A 15630-nucleotide genomic window follows, 5' to 3' on the forward strand; every position below is an offset into this window, starting at 1 on the left:
GCGTTGTGCCCCAGTGGGCCCTAGCGTCTCCGTGGACGAACGTGGGCGCAGGAAGAATTCATGGAGCATAGTTGGGTAGTTGTCGATTCGCTGCCTTTATTTGACCAAAGACAAAGAGGAGCTCCTCTGATTCCAGAAAGAAAGGGAGAGTCGTGGAGAGGGGAAGAAGACGAAGAAGACACTGGGCAGGGCAGGGCAGGCAGATCCACGCGCCAGCCCATCATTCCTCGAACCCTCCCTCCCCTGCAAGCGAGTCCGCAGATCTCTCTCCCCCTTTCCGCCGCGCCGCCGCGCCGTCTCTTGTCGGGGAAAGGTTGTTCCTCCATGGAGTGCGTCCGCTCCGGGGCTCTTGATCTCCGGTGCCAGGGGAAGGTCTTCGGCTCGGCCACGTGAGTACCGTCTATCGCTCCTCGCCATCCCTCTTGTCCAATTATGTTTCCTCCTCCTTGCTCCGGGTGCGCTCGCCGTTGATCTGGGCGCGCGGAGGGGTTTGGCGCGAACTAGATTTCGGGTGCCGTCGCAGTCACGGGAATATTTCTGATGATCCAGTCCTAAACTAGTGCAAAACGATTTCTTTCCGTGGAAATTCGATTCGCCTGCCATGCCATCCCACCGCGTAGACAAAACTCGACACGATGTTCAGAAAAAAAACGGTGCAGTTTCTTTTTTTCCGGATTCAGAGTCCTGTAGCGAATCCTGGAACCAATAATAGATTGTTTGCGCCTGCGAACATCTCCCAGGCGCCACGCATTTCCACATATTTGCAGAGTAAGTTTCATGTTTGCACTATCCAAATAACACCGTCTTATTCGAGACGATGTGAAGTGGATTACAGTCTAGAATTATGGGTGTGTTGTAAAGATCAAATAGTTGCCAGTCCTAATGGTCTGCAAGAAAATTGACTGCAAAAAAGTAAAGGTATGCTTGACTTTGTCAACACACAAGTTCAAAGACTTGCTAAGATATATATGCTTGATCAGTTCAGAAGCTGTACTGCTTAAAGAACCGCTCTCTTGGTAGATAGGTTATAACTGAATCTGTAGTAAAATTGGGTCATACTGTCATTGTCAGATCAATCTAGCTTCTGCTAGTTTTTTGAGGTGCGCTGAAGCCTATACTCACTTGCCTGATTGTGCTACCATTCACAGGTCATGCGGTAAAGCTGGCTGTTCTACGAATCTTGCTGGTTCTGCCAAGCAAAAGGACTTGCACGCCAAGGCTAAACATTTGCAGTTGTCAGCGAGTGGAACATCTAGCTTGGTTCACAGAGGTCCAGTGCTCAAACATCAGCGCGGTCTTGCTGTGAGATCCGCCGCTGCTGCGGATGCATACACTACTTTTGATGAAAATGTCAAGGGCGTAACCGCACATGCTGTTGAAGAAAAGGTTGGGGTACTGCTGTTTAATCTTGGTGGTCCAGAGACCCTCAATGACGTTCAGCCGTTTCTGTTCAACCTCTTTGCTGATCCTGTAAGTGATTGTGCCACATGCTCATAGTTTGATTGCCAATGCAACTTCACCCGTTCCTTGTTAATTATGTGTAGCCAATGCTTGTATTTTTTTGGTAGTCAGGTTTATTCCCTTGGAGATATAATCCTTCCGGTAGAGATTAACTTCTCAAGATATAGAGATTTTCTCTTCGGAGGGGTCATGTCGTCCCTATAAGGGTTAGTTGGGTGGGAGTAGGATTAGACCTCTTCGCTTCTAATTAGAATGCATTTGAGTCCATATCTATCGATTTGAAGAGATTGAGTCGACCACAATGTACCCAAACAAGCTGTATAAGGGATAGCCATGCATCAATTATGGATTAGTTTATATAAGGAAGTATTTCTGTACCGTGTAAAGTTCATCATCGAACTCTATGGTCTCTTGTGTATCCCTAGCCATGTCGTCTGGTCATTCTTCACACGGTAGATATCCTAATGTGAATCACATTTGCTCTATCTGTTTCTTAATTATTTTATAATTTCTGTACTTTTCAGTTCGGTACTTAAACAAGGTATCCTCTTGACTTACTTTTTACTACCCAGGATATCATTCGACTCCCTAGGCTGTTCAGATTTCTCCAAAGACCACTGGCCAAACTTATCTCTACCCTCAGAGCTCCTAAGAGTAAAGAGGCGTATGCTTCAATTGGTGGTGGATCACCTCTGCGGAGAATTACCGATGAGCAGGTAAAAGTTCACCAGTGACTTTTTTTGTGTTTAACTAATATTAGTTGTGACTTCTCAACTTTGTCAGAAACCAGTTAAACTATGCAACTTCCATCACAGATTCACAGTTACATCTCATTTCAGTATTACTTGTTATATCAGCAGGGATTTAATGCATCTTAACTGAATTAATTTAATTTTCAGGCGAATGCTTTGAAGATTGCACTAAAAGAGAAGAATTTGGAAGCAGATATATATGTTGGAATGCGGTATTGGTACCCGTTCACCGAAGAAGCCTTCGATCAGGTTAAAACTCCCCCCTCATCAATTTAAGTGCCTTTAAATCCTTTAGAGGTCGTTTGGTATCCATCATTTGGGCCTGGAATCCTGGAATTCATTTTGGAATTCCATAGGTGGGCTGTTTGGTTGCCACAGAATTGAGCCGTCATTTCATTTAGAAAATCCAGCAAAATGACACCATGTGTAAACACAATTCCAAGCTGAGATCTGTCATTTGCGTTTCTCTATGGAAGTATTTACAAATTCAATCTGGAATTCTGCTGTCATTTGCAATTCCTGTGGCAACCAAACAAGTGTTCATTTCTAGAATTACAATGTAAATGAAATGAATACATGTATTCATTTCAAAATGCTACAAACGAAATGAAATCCTGGCTTCCAAACGACTTCTTATAGTTTCTTGGTTTTTTGTTTAATTATTCATCCATGGTAGTTAATAGATACCGTTATTCTAGCTTTGAAATCTTGTTTTAGCCATGCTTTTAATATTCACTTTATATAACTGTATTTTACTTTCTTGAATTTGGCTATGAATTTGGTCATACACTTTGCAACATTCTTTTTCAGGGATAATCCTTTTGTATTTTGGTTTTATCTAATTGATTCCAAGTTTTTAACTGAGGCGTTACTGGTCTTTTACTCTTTTGATTGATGATAGATCAAGAAGGATAAAATTACGAAGCTTGTGGTTCTTCCACTATACCCTCAGTACTCCATATCGACAAGCGGGTCAAGCATCCGCGTTCTCCAAAACATTGTCAAGTATGGGATTGCCTTATCTTATGAAATATCTTCTTTCGGACTATTTAGAACATGAAATTCTAATACGGCATCATCCGTGCAGGGAAGATGCATTTTTTGCTGGTTTGCCGATTTCCATTATTGAATCATGGTACCAGCGGGAGGGCTATGTGAAATCAATGGCGGACTTAATTCAGAAGGAATTAACAGTTTTTTCAAATCCTGAAGAGGTTTGCACATTTCTTTTCCATGTTTTGCTTCTGGTTTTCTCTTAAAATTCATATATTTTGTGTAGTTGTTGACCTGTAAGAATACTTGCAAAACTTGCAGCTTAGCCATTTGATGTGCTGTACATTCTTTAGTATAGAAATTTACTCGGGCCTGTGGTTTTGTATTTTTACCCATTACAGGCACCTAACTCTGGAGTCTGGGCAGAAATAAGTAATTAAATCATATGATGTGTTTGTATCTACAATCTCTGCATAACCACTTTTGAGAGGGTGGTATAATGCTTTATGCTGCCACTGTGCCAGTACTCATTCAAAATGAGGAAATAACTATGAAATTGTACTAGAGAGTGCATATTGAATGTGCTACTAGCGTATCATGACACTTCCTTTTGTGAATACTGAATACTGAAGTATGCTGGGCACCTTAAAAATGACCTGGAAAGAGAAAGATGCAGTATCCTGATAAAGTAATCACCGAAATAATACTGGCAGTCTATGAGATCACTGTAACTTTCTTAGTAGATACCATTGAACAATATTTCCAGTTAATTGGTTAGATTTTACCGGTAGTAGCTACAAAAGGTAGATCTGTGATTGAGCACATGGAAACTATAGAAGTAGATTTCTCCTAAAAGATACTCCTGTGATATTTTATGCTGTGTTACTTCTATGAACTTATGAATACTACTGCACATTGAAGAGTATGTTGATATCTGAAATGATTTATTTTTTAAGTGCAACGCAGGCACTACCATTTCTTATTAAATAATTAACAAACAGACTGTGATGTCCCTCTGACATTATGTCTCATAATTCACAGGTTATGATATTCTTCAGTGCACATGGAGTACCACTTACTTATGTTACGGATGCCGGAGATCCGTACAGAGATCAGATGGAGGACTGCATTGCTTTGATCATGGAGGAACTGAAATCTAGAGGAACATTGAATAACCATACTTTGGCTTACCAGGTACAATCATACAGGAACAAATAAACACTTATGTTGTTAACCACTGTTTCGAGTTATGAATGCATTTGTTTAGGAAATTCCATGAATATTTAAGTGATCCTCTGTACTTCGAAACTAGAAACCGAATTTTGTCCATCTTACTCTACAAATCTACATGGTTGAACATCATACAGTTGTGTTATTTCTCCTTTTATTGATTACTCCTGCATTAACCTTTCCACACATATGGCAGAGTCGCGTGGGACCAATTCAGTGGCTTAAGCCTTATACTGATGAAGTTTTAGTGGAACTTGGTCAGAAGGGTGTAAAGAGTCTCCTTGCTGTTCCAGTAAGGTAATCTTCAAATTTACAATTATGCTTTACCAATTTTATGTATCTCTTTCTGTATACACCTGAACCACTTTGAAGTGCATATATTAGTTCCAGTATTTTCCTCAAGAATGGTTTTCTATGCGCCTTTATGTATTTTTGGTTATTAGGCCCTCTGTTCACACCTAAACCAACTCAACTGCATATATTAGTTTCTGCCTTGTAGTGTAATGCCATTATCAATCTCTATGGCTAGCTCCATATCTTCATTTACCTCAACTTGGTCATCATGTACCTGTGTGCTCCTTACATTGTTGTCACTTGCACAATCTTGTCAATCTTAATGGTCCAGTATACTTATGATTACGATTTTATTTCATAGAAACCACATAGTACTTGAGTGATTGTTGGTCAAAGACTTAATCTTAACAAGTCAAAATATGGCTTACATTTTGGGAGAGGTGGAGTATTTTGAACAGTACGTTTTACACATCAAGATAATGATTGTCTGATATATTCTGTTAGGATCTTTTGATATCTAACTTGAGGCTGCATCTTTATGTCATACTCTTTTAATACTCCCTCCGATCCATAATAAGTGTTGTGGTTTTAGTTCAAATTTGACCAAAAATGAACTAAAACCACAACACTTATTATGGATCGGAGGGGAGTAGTATATTATTGTCTTTCAGTCGCCATACTTATTTGTTCGCTCTGTGCCACTCTTTCGACTATCGCTTACGTCATTTACTAATATAAAATTCAGCTTTGTGAGTGAGCATATTGAGACACTGGAAGAAATCGACATGGAGTACAGAGAGTTGGCTCTAGAGTCAGGCATTGAGAACTGGGGCAGGGTTCCAGCTCTTGGATGCACCTCATCCTTCATCTCGGACCTCGCAGATGCTGTTGTTGAAGCCCTTCCCTCTGCTTCCGCGTTGACAACCAGAAAGGTCAAGGGTACCGACTCTGACATGGACATGAGGCATTACCTGACGAAGATGTTCTTCGGCTCTGTCTTGGCTTTCTTTCTGCTGTTATCGCCAAGACTAGTTTCTGCTTTCAGGAACACTCTGCAGTGAGCTACTTTTTTTTTCAAGAAGCAGTAATGGTGCGTGCAGTTTTTTGATGTGGATGCTCCGGGGTTGGCTATTTTGGTGATTGTAACTAGAAACCATATAGATTTAGTGTGGAATGATTTTTTGATTTATTTGCTGTGGTAATCTACCATAGTACTATAATAGCAAGAAAGTCTGGGCGAGATAACGGAGTATTTATGCTCTTGAGTAATAGTGCTACTTGACATGTAATCTTGGCCCCAACAGAGAACAATTTTAATTACTAATATAATAAGACGATGAAATACACCATCCTCTAGCTGTCTTATTTTCACAATTTGTGTTTCAAAATTCTAAATTATGCCTCGCTTCAAAGCTTTTCCTAATAATCTTGGTTTTTTGCGGTGGCTTTCCCTCAAAAAAAGTTGTTTTCTGTAACGGGTTTCTACTAGTGAACAGATCTCCGACATAGATCTCCTTAAGAAAGATGCAAATCACCCAGGAATATTCGGTCTCAAATTCCCCGTGTAGCTCTAGGCTCTAAATTGATGGTACATGTGTTATCTGACAGCAGTAACAAAAGTATCTAACATAGAAATAACTAAAATGATGTTCAAAAAAAATAGAAATAACTAAAATGAAAGCTTGAACACCGAGAATTTTTCATTTTCATATAAGATATACAGTAGTGCAAGAGGCTTGTTTCGCCTGATGTATCAGTTCATTTATTAGTAGTAGGAAACAACAACAAAGAACAGGAAGTAGGGCAACTACAGATCGATGGTGATCATGCACTAGCTGGGTCCTCCGTAGGATCGTCAGAAGCAGGGATTAGTAATTTTAATTACTAATCTAATAATAGGTGAAATACCACATCCTATTGCTGTCAACTCGTCTGTCAAATTCGCACATTATGCCTTGTTTCTAAGATTTATGTAGTCATCATGGCCGTTTTAGCTGCTCCAACATCCCTATCTGTTGGCCCTTTTACTGCCGCTACACCACAACGGTCACAGGATACCAAGCTTCTTCTGACAATCCATATGCCCGCGGGCCACCATGTTAGGTTGTTTCAGTTACCGGCTTCTACTAGTGAATGGTAAGAAAGATATGAATCACCCATGAACTTTTGGTCTCAAATTCGTCGAGTAGCTCTAGGTTCTAAATGGATGCATTGAATAAAATCACAATGGACTCCCAACAAGGACAGAGAACATTCTAGATTCCCAGTGGCCATGCACTTATCACTCACAAGTCACAAACAAGATTTGCTAGGTGCAACAAAAATCCAGATCAAAATCCAACTTGACACCTGTTATTGTTTGTATAGAACATCCAAAGAAAGTGAAGATACATCATACATGTGTTATTTGACGGCAGCAACAAAAGAATCTAACATAGAAATAACTGAAAATGAAAGAACAACAAGAATTTTTCATTTTCATACGAGATATACAGTAGTACAAGAGGCTTGTTTCGCCTGATCTTATCAGTTCAAGAACTAGTAAGGAAAGAACAACAAAGAACACGACGTAGGGCAACTACAGATCGATGGTGATCATGCACTTGCTGGTTCCTCCGCAGGATCGTCAGAAGCAGGGTAGTATTGGGCGGACCGCAGCCTTCCCGCCATCTTCCACCTTCCTCAGCTTCGCGCGCTGATCATCGGACTCTTCGGCGGCGCTCGCCACCCGCTTCTTCCTCCTCGCCTCCTCGGCGGCGTCATCCGCGGCGGCCATGTCGAGGAGATGCTGCACCTGCTCCATCGCTTCCGCCAGCCCAGGGACCTGCTCCTTGAGAGCCTTGCAGGCCTCGGCGCCCATGCTCTCGAACGTCGCCATGGTCTCCCGGCGCGCTATAACAAAATAGCGTGGGTCTAAAAATACGCTATTAGCATGCTATAGCGTGCTATTAACGCGAATAGCGCGCTATAGCGCCGAAATAGCGTAGCGTCAGCTCTTCAGATATGCTATAGTGTGCTATTAGCGTTGGAATAGCGCGCTATTTTTTTCCACCCGCAGATGGTGCCTGCTCGCGGTCGCCAGCAGCCGCGTGATGGAGGCGGCGGGCGGTCGCCCGGAGACGAGCGACGCGGCGTGGATTGCGTCCTCCAGCCCGACCGGCTCGTGCTCGCCCTTGCGCCGGCGCGCCCGGTCGCTGTCGGCGAGGCCGACCCGCAGGGGCCGGCCGCGGAGGAGGTGGCCCTGCAGGTTGCGGCACGCGCTCTGCGCCGTCGCGTCGTCGGCGTACTCCACGAAGGCGTAGCCCTTGCGCTTGCCGGTGGCGGCGTCGGTGGCGAGGCGCATGGAGAGGACCGGGCCGATCAGCTCGCACGCGCCGCGGGCCTCCTCCTCGGTGGCGTTGAAGGCGATGTTGCCGACGTAGACCATGCGGCTGCAGCGGCAGTTGGCGGAGGCCATGGCCACGGCGGCGTCGTCCATGGTTGAGTACGTCGAAGGTGAGTGGGAGCGAGATCGGTGGATACATTGCTGATCCGAGTTCCAAGTATATATAGCCAGTGGCACGCGATCTCCGTGTACGTACGAACTGGAGTCGGAGTCGGAGTCGAATTGTGCGTGATCATGTTTGGGAAGCGCTCTCGGCTTCGCCTCCGACGCGTGTCTATTCTGCCTCCCAATCCACAAATGTATTACTGTAGCAAAAATCTTTTTCGTATTTTACAGAAATAATTTTAACACAAAATAATAGTCCTGCGTAACAAGAAAAAATTCTCCCACATTTCTCCAGCATCTGGTTTATTCGTACAAAAACGGCTCGGTAAAAACAAAAAGAAAGTAGACATGCAGGAGCGCCCCCTCCACCTCCGACATCCGTTCCCTCTCCTCCGTCCGGCCTCGCCGGTGTCGGGAGGGGTGGGAACCCAATCTATGTGTGAAGTTTTTAAAAACATAAAAGTTGTGTTTTCTAGGAATTTGGTAATTGTTTTTTTTTGTACTTGCCTCAGTGGAGATGATTCGTCCATAATAAGTGATCTTCTGTTACTAGTTTGATAACGAGATCTCCTTGCCGGTATAAATGACGACGTTGGAAAATTACAATTTTCTAGGTATGAGCTTTCAGATCCTGTTTCACCAGATTGATTTTGGATTTTTTTTCTCATGGTTGTCGCGAGGAAGATTGTCCTCCCAATATTTTTCACGGCTGCTACGTCCTCGACAATGGACTCTCGGCTCCCCAGCGACGTCAACAAGGGTAATCTATTGCTTTTCCCTGGCATACTAGTGTTTTACTGTTCCCGATGTTGATTGACTACTTTAATTGATGTGCGCGTCTGCATGCACTAGCATTGGCATTGCGACTCAAGTTAAAATTATGGAAGAAACCTTTAATGTTACTTATAGGTTTTTGTAGTTTGGTATCTGCATTCATCTGTCTCTAGAAAAGTACAAGGTTGTGTCATAGAAGACGAATAAATTTGAAGACCTCGAAGACCATGTACTATTTGCTATTACTTTAAAAATGTGTGGTATTGATAGTCAGAAAAAAAGTCAGGCCACTCCTCGGCGGAGACCTTGTAGCATCAGCTCCATACTTTTTTTTCACAGTGGGATAAAAATATAAAAAACCATTCCAACATTTAGAAAACTCCAATGTAGTAAAACAAATATGAGTATATAGATATAAATCTTTCTCCCCGTAGAAAAATCTCCAACCACGACCCATTCTCGTAGCATAGCCGACCCGGGATGGTAGCAATGTTGAGCACTGCTCGTAGCATCCCCGACCATCACCTGCAGCAAAACTAGACAACACTTGCAGCATCGCCGACCCGCTGGTCGGTAGCATCACTATTCTATGTTGGTAGCAGCACCGAGCAACATTGGTAGCAGCGTTGTTGTGCTTTGGTCACTACTAGGAAAAAGGCTTTCAGTGGCGCACCACATATAGCCATCAGTGGCGCACTAGTGGTGCGCCACTGTTATCACGCCACTGCTAACACATAGTAGTGGCACACTAGGGGTGCGCCACTACTAGCCTAGATACCTGTGGCGCACTGCCTGGTGCGCCATTGACATGCCCACCGACTGTGCCACTACTACTCCAAAGTGGTGCGCCATCGTTGGTCGAGGCGATGCGCCACCACTCGTGCGTAAGAGGTGCGCCACCGCTACAGTTTTGCGTGCGCCACTCGGTCCAGCTAGTAGGTGCGCCACTCGCTGCGTTAGTACGTGCGCCACTCGCCCTCTCCGAGACGTGCGCCACCGCTACTTATCCTTGTGCGCCACCGCTAGTCTCGGAGAGGATCACGGGCGGTGCGCCATCGGATCGATAGCGGTGCGCCACTCGCTACTTAGTGGTAGTGCGCCACGGATGGTCCACTAGTGCGCCACTGCTAGGATTTCGAATTTTTTTTTTTGTATCTTGGCAGGTATTTATACAGGTTGTATATGACAAGTACAATAGCACAATACAGGATATATAACAAGATATAAACAACAGCACAGCTTATCCATACATAGTTCTTTACATTAGCCCCACATGATTCACAAGCATTCACATTAGAGGTTACAATGCAAGTTACGGTGTTACAAGTCACAAATGAGCTAGTAGTGGCACAAGGTCGATCATCTAAACTAGCATCACATAGAAGAGAGCTAGAGTCACTACTAGCACCGTCCCGATGAAAGTGGTCTTCATCCGGTTCCTCCTCCGCTCCGTCCTCTCTCCCGCCAGATAGCGTGCGTATCTGTCTTCGGCCTCCGCTCTAGTGGTGTACCCTTTGTAGCTGTTACCGCTAAAGCGGTGAACCTGTCTCCGACACTCCTCCCGGTCGTTGTAGACTCCGGGAACCTTGCCCTTGTACACGACATACCACGTCATATCTGCGTACATATGCACAAGCCAAAGAAACATTAGTGCACGCTCATAGATGTTTGCAACGAATAAGAGCAAATTCAAAAACGATCCAAGTAGTATGAACTAAAAGGCATGCCTCATACATTGTTGGTCGGAACAAATATTAACATTTAGGGACGGAGTAAGCGAAACCAAGTAGGATGCACAATAGATTGATACTTGTGTCATCGCACCAGGTTCACTTACCCCTCCCCCAAGTGTATAGGTGACCAACATTCTAATCATCGGCATTTTGAGATACCAAAGCAAATGGAAGAATGACAAGGGCCTCATACTTTGTCAGTCCAAACAAATATTAACATTTAGAGAAGGCGTCGATGAAACCAAGTAGGATGCACAAGAGATTGATACTTTTGTCATCGCACCGAGTTCATCGACCCCTCCCCAAGTGTATAGGTGACCAACATTCTAATCATCGGCATTTTGAGATACCAAAGCAAATGGAAGAATGACAAGGGCCTCATACTTTGTCGGTCAAAACAAATATTAACATCCCGGGATGGCGTTAGTGAGGCCAGGTAGGATGCACAAGAGATTGATATTTGTGTCATCACACCAGGCTCACTAGCGACACCCCGGAGTGTACAGTTGACCGAACATTCTAATCATCGGCATATGCAAACAAAATTAACGACCAAATCAAGTGCGGAAAACGATAGAGCCATATATATAAGTTCACAAACATAGCCGAACTAGTAATTAAACGAGACATGCAAGTAAAGTGCTGGATAAAGTTTATTACAACAGAAGCTCGTCTTTAGTTCACAACTACATAACTAGGCTCGCACATCAAGACTTTTGCGGAGCGTGGATAAAACCGCCGCCTTTCTTCAAGCACATCCATGAGCGGTAGTCGTCACCCTGCATTTGGAGCATTGTGTCTATGTCACTATTTGACGGCCGATAGCCGGCGCAGAACTCCCCGCGCTTCTAACGACATCTTGATGGATGATTTCACAAAACTCTACTTGGATGCGGAAGAAGTCTTGCTTGATGCCGTCGTCAGGGACCCGCGCCAATTTGTTGGCCCAGTCTATGAGATGCTCGAGTAGCGTAAGCTGCTGCTGGTCCCGTATGAACTTATCCATGTGATAGAGGGCGTAGTAGGCATCCTTGTTACTAGAAGGCGGCTTCTTGACGCAGGGAAACTTTGTTTGGTGCTTGAACACATGCTTCCCGTACCTAACATTTGGCCTCTGCATGTTGCCTTTCGCTTTGACGTAGGCATTGAGAGCATCATCAAGTACGGCCTTGACATTCGTGTAGTCCGTGGTTGACTTACCGTCCGCATCGAGGTATGTGGCCACGGAATGCTTCGGGGTTATGGAGATGAGTGTGCAGGTTTTGTCTCTGCGTAGAACACATAATGTTTAAGAACATGACGATTGAAATCTAAAAAAATCACGAGTTAAGACCGGTACGGTGAGGGGGTGACTTACTCGGGAAATACGAGCAGGAGGATGTTAGACTTCTTCCGGTTCGCTAGAAAGAAGTCTTTGAGGTATCCACTCGCGACTGCCCGGTCTCCGGCGGTGGCCAAGTGGACGGCACGCATGTAGAAGGGGTCGGCTATCGCGATGTCCGGGATGTTGTTTCTAATGATCCGCATCGCCTTGCTGAGCGAGTATAGGCGAATGAAGGTGTAGTGCAGCGGATAACCTGTTCAGCATGGCAAAGATGTCATCATACCGCGGGAAGATCTTCTCCGCGAAGCCACTATCGACAAAGCCATGGCCCGAGGGCACCTTGGCAATATACACTCTGGGTATCCATTATCTTTCTCCCCGAGACGCCGCTCCTCCATAAACTGAATACCGTCAACCGGAGATCGCATAGGACCGGGTGCAGCATCGTACAATCTTTGAATTAGCATCCGCTCACCCGACACATGCACCCTCGCCTCGATATTCTTGGGCACCGGTGGCCCGTCCCGAGCACGGATAGGTGCCGGCTGGGTCGGCGGACTTGTCATCCTTCTTCTTTCTTTTCCGTCCCTTCGGCTTCATTTTTATCGGGACTCGCATTCTCCTCTTCGCAAGCCTTCTTCGGTGTGTTAGGACTGATAACACTTCTCACCTCGGCTATCGGCTGAGTCTCGGTGAAGTCGGCAGCTGGAGGCGTCTCACGAGAACAGAATAGGCGCCGCTTGTTGCAAAAGGTTTTCCCTCGGCGGCAGCTTGAGAGGGTTGGCTACCGAGATCGTAGTCCATCACCCCAAAATCGAAGTTGCGGTCCAGGTTGGCGAACGTACTTGTCCTCGTCCGGACCGTCGTTCGGATCCTGTGCCATCCGCATGTCCACATCAGCTGATGGCGGCACCGTTGGGGTGGTCTTGCCATGGCTTGGCGCCGGCATGGCTTGGGGTGCTGTCCGTGGGGTGGTGTCGCTCGCCCCCAAACGAATCTGGCTCTTTGGCCAAACCATGGACCAATTGAAGCATTGGTGGAGGGCAAGGACCTGATCATCTTCGTCGGCACCATCGGGTTGAAAGGGAGGTACCACGTCGTCGTAGCCGCTAAGCACCCGAATCGGTTGAATCCTATACACGTCGGGTTGCATGGGTCTACCGTGTAGCCGGCGGTTGCTCGGTTGAACGATTTTGGCCTTGGCAACATCGATCAACTCGCCGTTCACAAAGTGCAGGAGAGTGCATGGGACGTCGACGGCGGAGCTCGCGGAAAACATGTAGGGCGTTAGGGATGGCTAGCTAGTCAAAGGATGGGATATGGAAGTCATTGGCCGAGGGTTGGTTACCGTGATGGCGTCCAGCTCGGCTAAGGTCGAGGCACCGCCGGCGACGGGCGTGCAACTGATGGAGTGGCCGCTTGATGGCGCGGTGCCGGGCGGCGTATTATCCGCAGCGACGGGTGCATTGAGCTGAAGTAATGGCGCCGCAGGAGACACCAAGGTTGGCGCCGCGGGAGCCACCACGGTTGGCGCCGCGGGAGCCACCAAGGTTGGCGCCGCCGGAGACACCATTGTTGCCGCCTGTGGACTCACCGATGGCTCCACGTTGTGGGAGTTGCTGCCCGCGAACCGGGAACCGGGGTTCCCCTTTTGTCCTCCCTTATACCACGCGTCCAGACCGGCAACCAAGGTAGGGATGAGGGAGCTAAGCGTCGTGCCCACTTGGTCCTCCACTTGCTGTCGTTGCGTCCTCTGTTGGGTCTCCACGATTTGTTGCACTTGTTGCCGCACTTGCTCCTCGACCAATGTCGGGATCTGCGCAACTTGTGCCTTGAGCTGTGCGACCTCCTTCTCATCGATGGGGGGCTTTCTCTCCTTTTTCCCCGACTTATAGTATTCTGACCATTTCATAGAGCATCCTTCGCCGGCCACACGACCAGCCGACGTCGGCTTACTCAATGGATCCCTCTTCTTGTGGGCATTCAACGCCCTATTTAAAGGGTTGTCCCAAGGGGCACACTGCGAGGAGCTCGTGGACCCCGCGCCGCTACTAGCTTCCTTTTCACTTTCCGCAGCGATCTCCTTAGCCTACGGGAGGAACATGCATGAACCATTTAGAAATTTGGATTCATCAATAAGAATGCAACCATAAAGGAGCTAATTAAGCGGGTGCATTCCTTACCAGAAGAGCCTCAAACTCCTTCACATCCGGAGTGGTGGTGAGCTCCTTTGTTTTCGGGTCAAGACGGTACCGGGCCGGGAGAAAGTTCCTGGTTTGCTTGTTTTTGTATTGCGGGAAGAGGGGCTCGAGGCCGTTCTTCACACGCTCCTTATCCGCGGCGTCCCATTTCGGTTGCGCCACCCTAAAACCGCCAGGACCAAGTTTGTGGGTGCCTAAGTTCAGTTTTCGCATGTCCTTCCCCCACTGACTAGAATCCGACGTTGACTCGCTCTCGCACTTGATCTTGAAATCAGTGTAGTCTTGCTCGGTGATCGAGGGATTTGACTCCTTGATCTTCTCGTAACTCTCACCATTATTAATCATTGTCTTCACTCGGTTCCTCCAACTAGCGAGGGCGGTGCTCATCTTCGTGAGGGCGGCATTGTGCACTTTGTTCCGCATGAGACGCTTTTCCGAGCAGTCCACCGGGAACTCGTATCGTTCGTGCAGCTTACGGAAGAGGAGGGTGCGCAAATTCGCTCGGTCGGGATGCCCGAGGTTCTCGGTGTTGATCGAGACCGTGCTCCGGAGGATGCACCCGAGTTGGGCAGCGTAACCTTTGACTAAATCGGGGGCGCCGTTGGAAGCCCGAGTGGCGTTCACTTCGGTGAATGCATGCTTCACGGTGCTGAGCACATTCGGGCGACGCTCCCTCCGTAGCTTCTTCGGTGCGCCGGTGTCATCCTCGCCGGTACCATCCGTGGTGTCATCCTCGGCGGCACAATCAGTGGTGTCAGCCTCGGCGGCATCGTCCGCTCGGTACTCGGATCGGTGCCATCATCCTCGCCGTCGTCGCGGCGAGGTTGTGACTCCATCACCTCCATTTCATCGGTTAGCATCCAGAATGGCTTGCTACCGCTGCCGCCGGCCTCTTCGTTGTTGGCCATGTTCGAACTAAGTAGGAAAAAATGCATAAAGTTAGCGCAAGATTTCACGGAAAAATTGGGCATGACCTATGCTAATTTATGGACATATGAGTGCCCCATTTTCGCCGAAACGGAAATGAATCAACATTTCGGCGATAATGGGCAACTCTGTCGATCCCTGCACAAGAAAATGACACCATATACACCAAAAAATCCACCAGCTGAGCACCATGGCACATATACACCAAAAAATCCAACTGAGCACCATAGCACATGTACACTAATTGAGCACCATAGCACATATCGACCAGCTGAGCAGCCAGTACCACCATCCAACAGCACCTAGTAGCAGCAGCAAGCTAGCTAGCAGCAGCAGCAAGCTAGCAGTAGCTAGCAGCAAGCTAGCAGTAGCTAGCACCAAGCTAGCTAGCAGCAGCAAGCTAGCAGTAGCTAGCAGCAAGCTAGCAGCAGCAACACCTAAGCAACATCTA

The 15630-nt window shown here is 46.6% G+C and overlaps 2 protein-coding genes across 2 annotated transcripts; one reads left to right on the plus strand and one right to left on the minus strand.

Annotated features, from left to right (window-relative positions):
* The first annotated feature begins 261 nt into the window (after positions 1-261).
* On the plus strand, positions 262-6095 carry LOC124653781 (ferrochelatase-2, chloroplastic-like). The gene is made up of 9 exons (XM_047192845.1): positions 262-389; positions 1149-1470; positions 2034-2177; positions 2361-2462; positions 3115-3218; positions 3301-3427; positions 4248-4400; positions 4633-4733; positions 5476-6095. The coding sequence occupies exons 1-9, from the start codon at positions 325-327 to the stop codon at positions 5789-5791; spliced, it is 1434 nt and encodes a 477-aa protein (XP_047048801.1). The 5' UTR covers positions 262-324; the 3' UTR covers positions 5792-6095.
* A 1261-nt stretch (positions 6096-7356) lies between these two features.
* Positions 7357-8187, minus strand: LOC124656646 (cleavage stimulating factor 64-like). The gene is made up of 2 exons (XM_047195353.1): positions 7783-8187; positions 7357-7611 (listed from the first exon to the last, which is right to left on the minus strand). Exons 1-2 carry the CDS (start codon positions 8185-8187, stop codon positions 7357-7359), a joined length of 660 nt encoding a protein of 219 aa, XP_047051309.1.
* Positions 8188-15630: the final 7443 nt, after the last annotated feature.

The sequence above is a fragment of the Lolium rigidum genome, chromosome 5 (assembly GCF_022539505.1).
Source record: "Lolium rigidum isolate FL_2022 chromosome 5, APGP_CSIRO_Lrig_0.1, whole genome shotgun sequence".
NCBI lineage: Eukaryota > Viridiplantae > Streptophyta > Magnoliopsida > Poales > Poaceae > Lolium > Lolium rigidum.

Coding starts and splice junctions, on each gene's coding strand:
- LOC124656646 (XM_047195353.1), bottom strand. CDS start 8,187: ATGGCCTCCGCCAACTGCCGCTGCAGCCGCATGGTCTACGTCGGCAAC. Junction 7,612..7,782: donor CGAGCAGGCACCATCTGCGG/GTGGAAAAAAAT, acceptor GCGCGCCGGGAG/ACCATGGCGACGTTCGAGAG.
- LOC124653781 (XM_047192845.1), top strand. CDS start 325: ATGGAGTGCGTCCGCTCCGGGGCTCTTGATCTCCGGTGCCAGGGGAAG. Junction 1,471..2,033: donor TCAACCTCTTTGCTGATCCT/GTAAGTGATTGT, acceptor TTTACTACCCAG/GATATCATTCGACTCCCTAG. Junction 2,463..3,114: donor CCGAAGAAGCCTTCGATCAG/GTTAAAACTCCC, acceptor GATTGATGATAG/ATCAAGAAGGATAAAATTAC.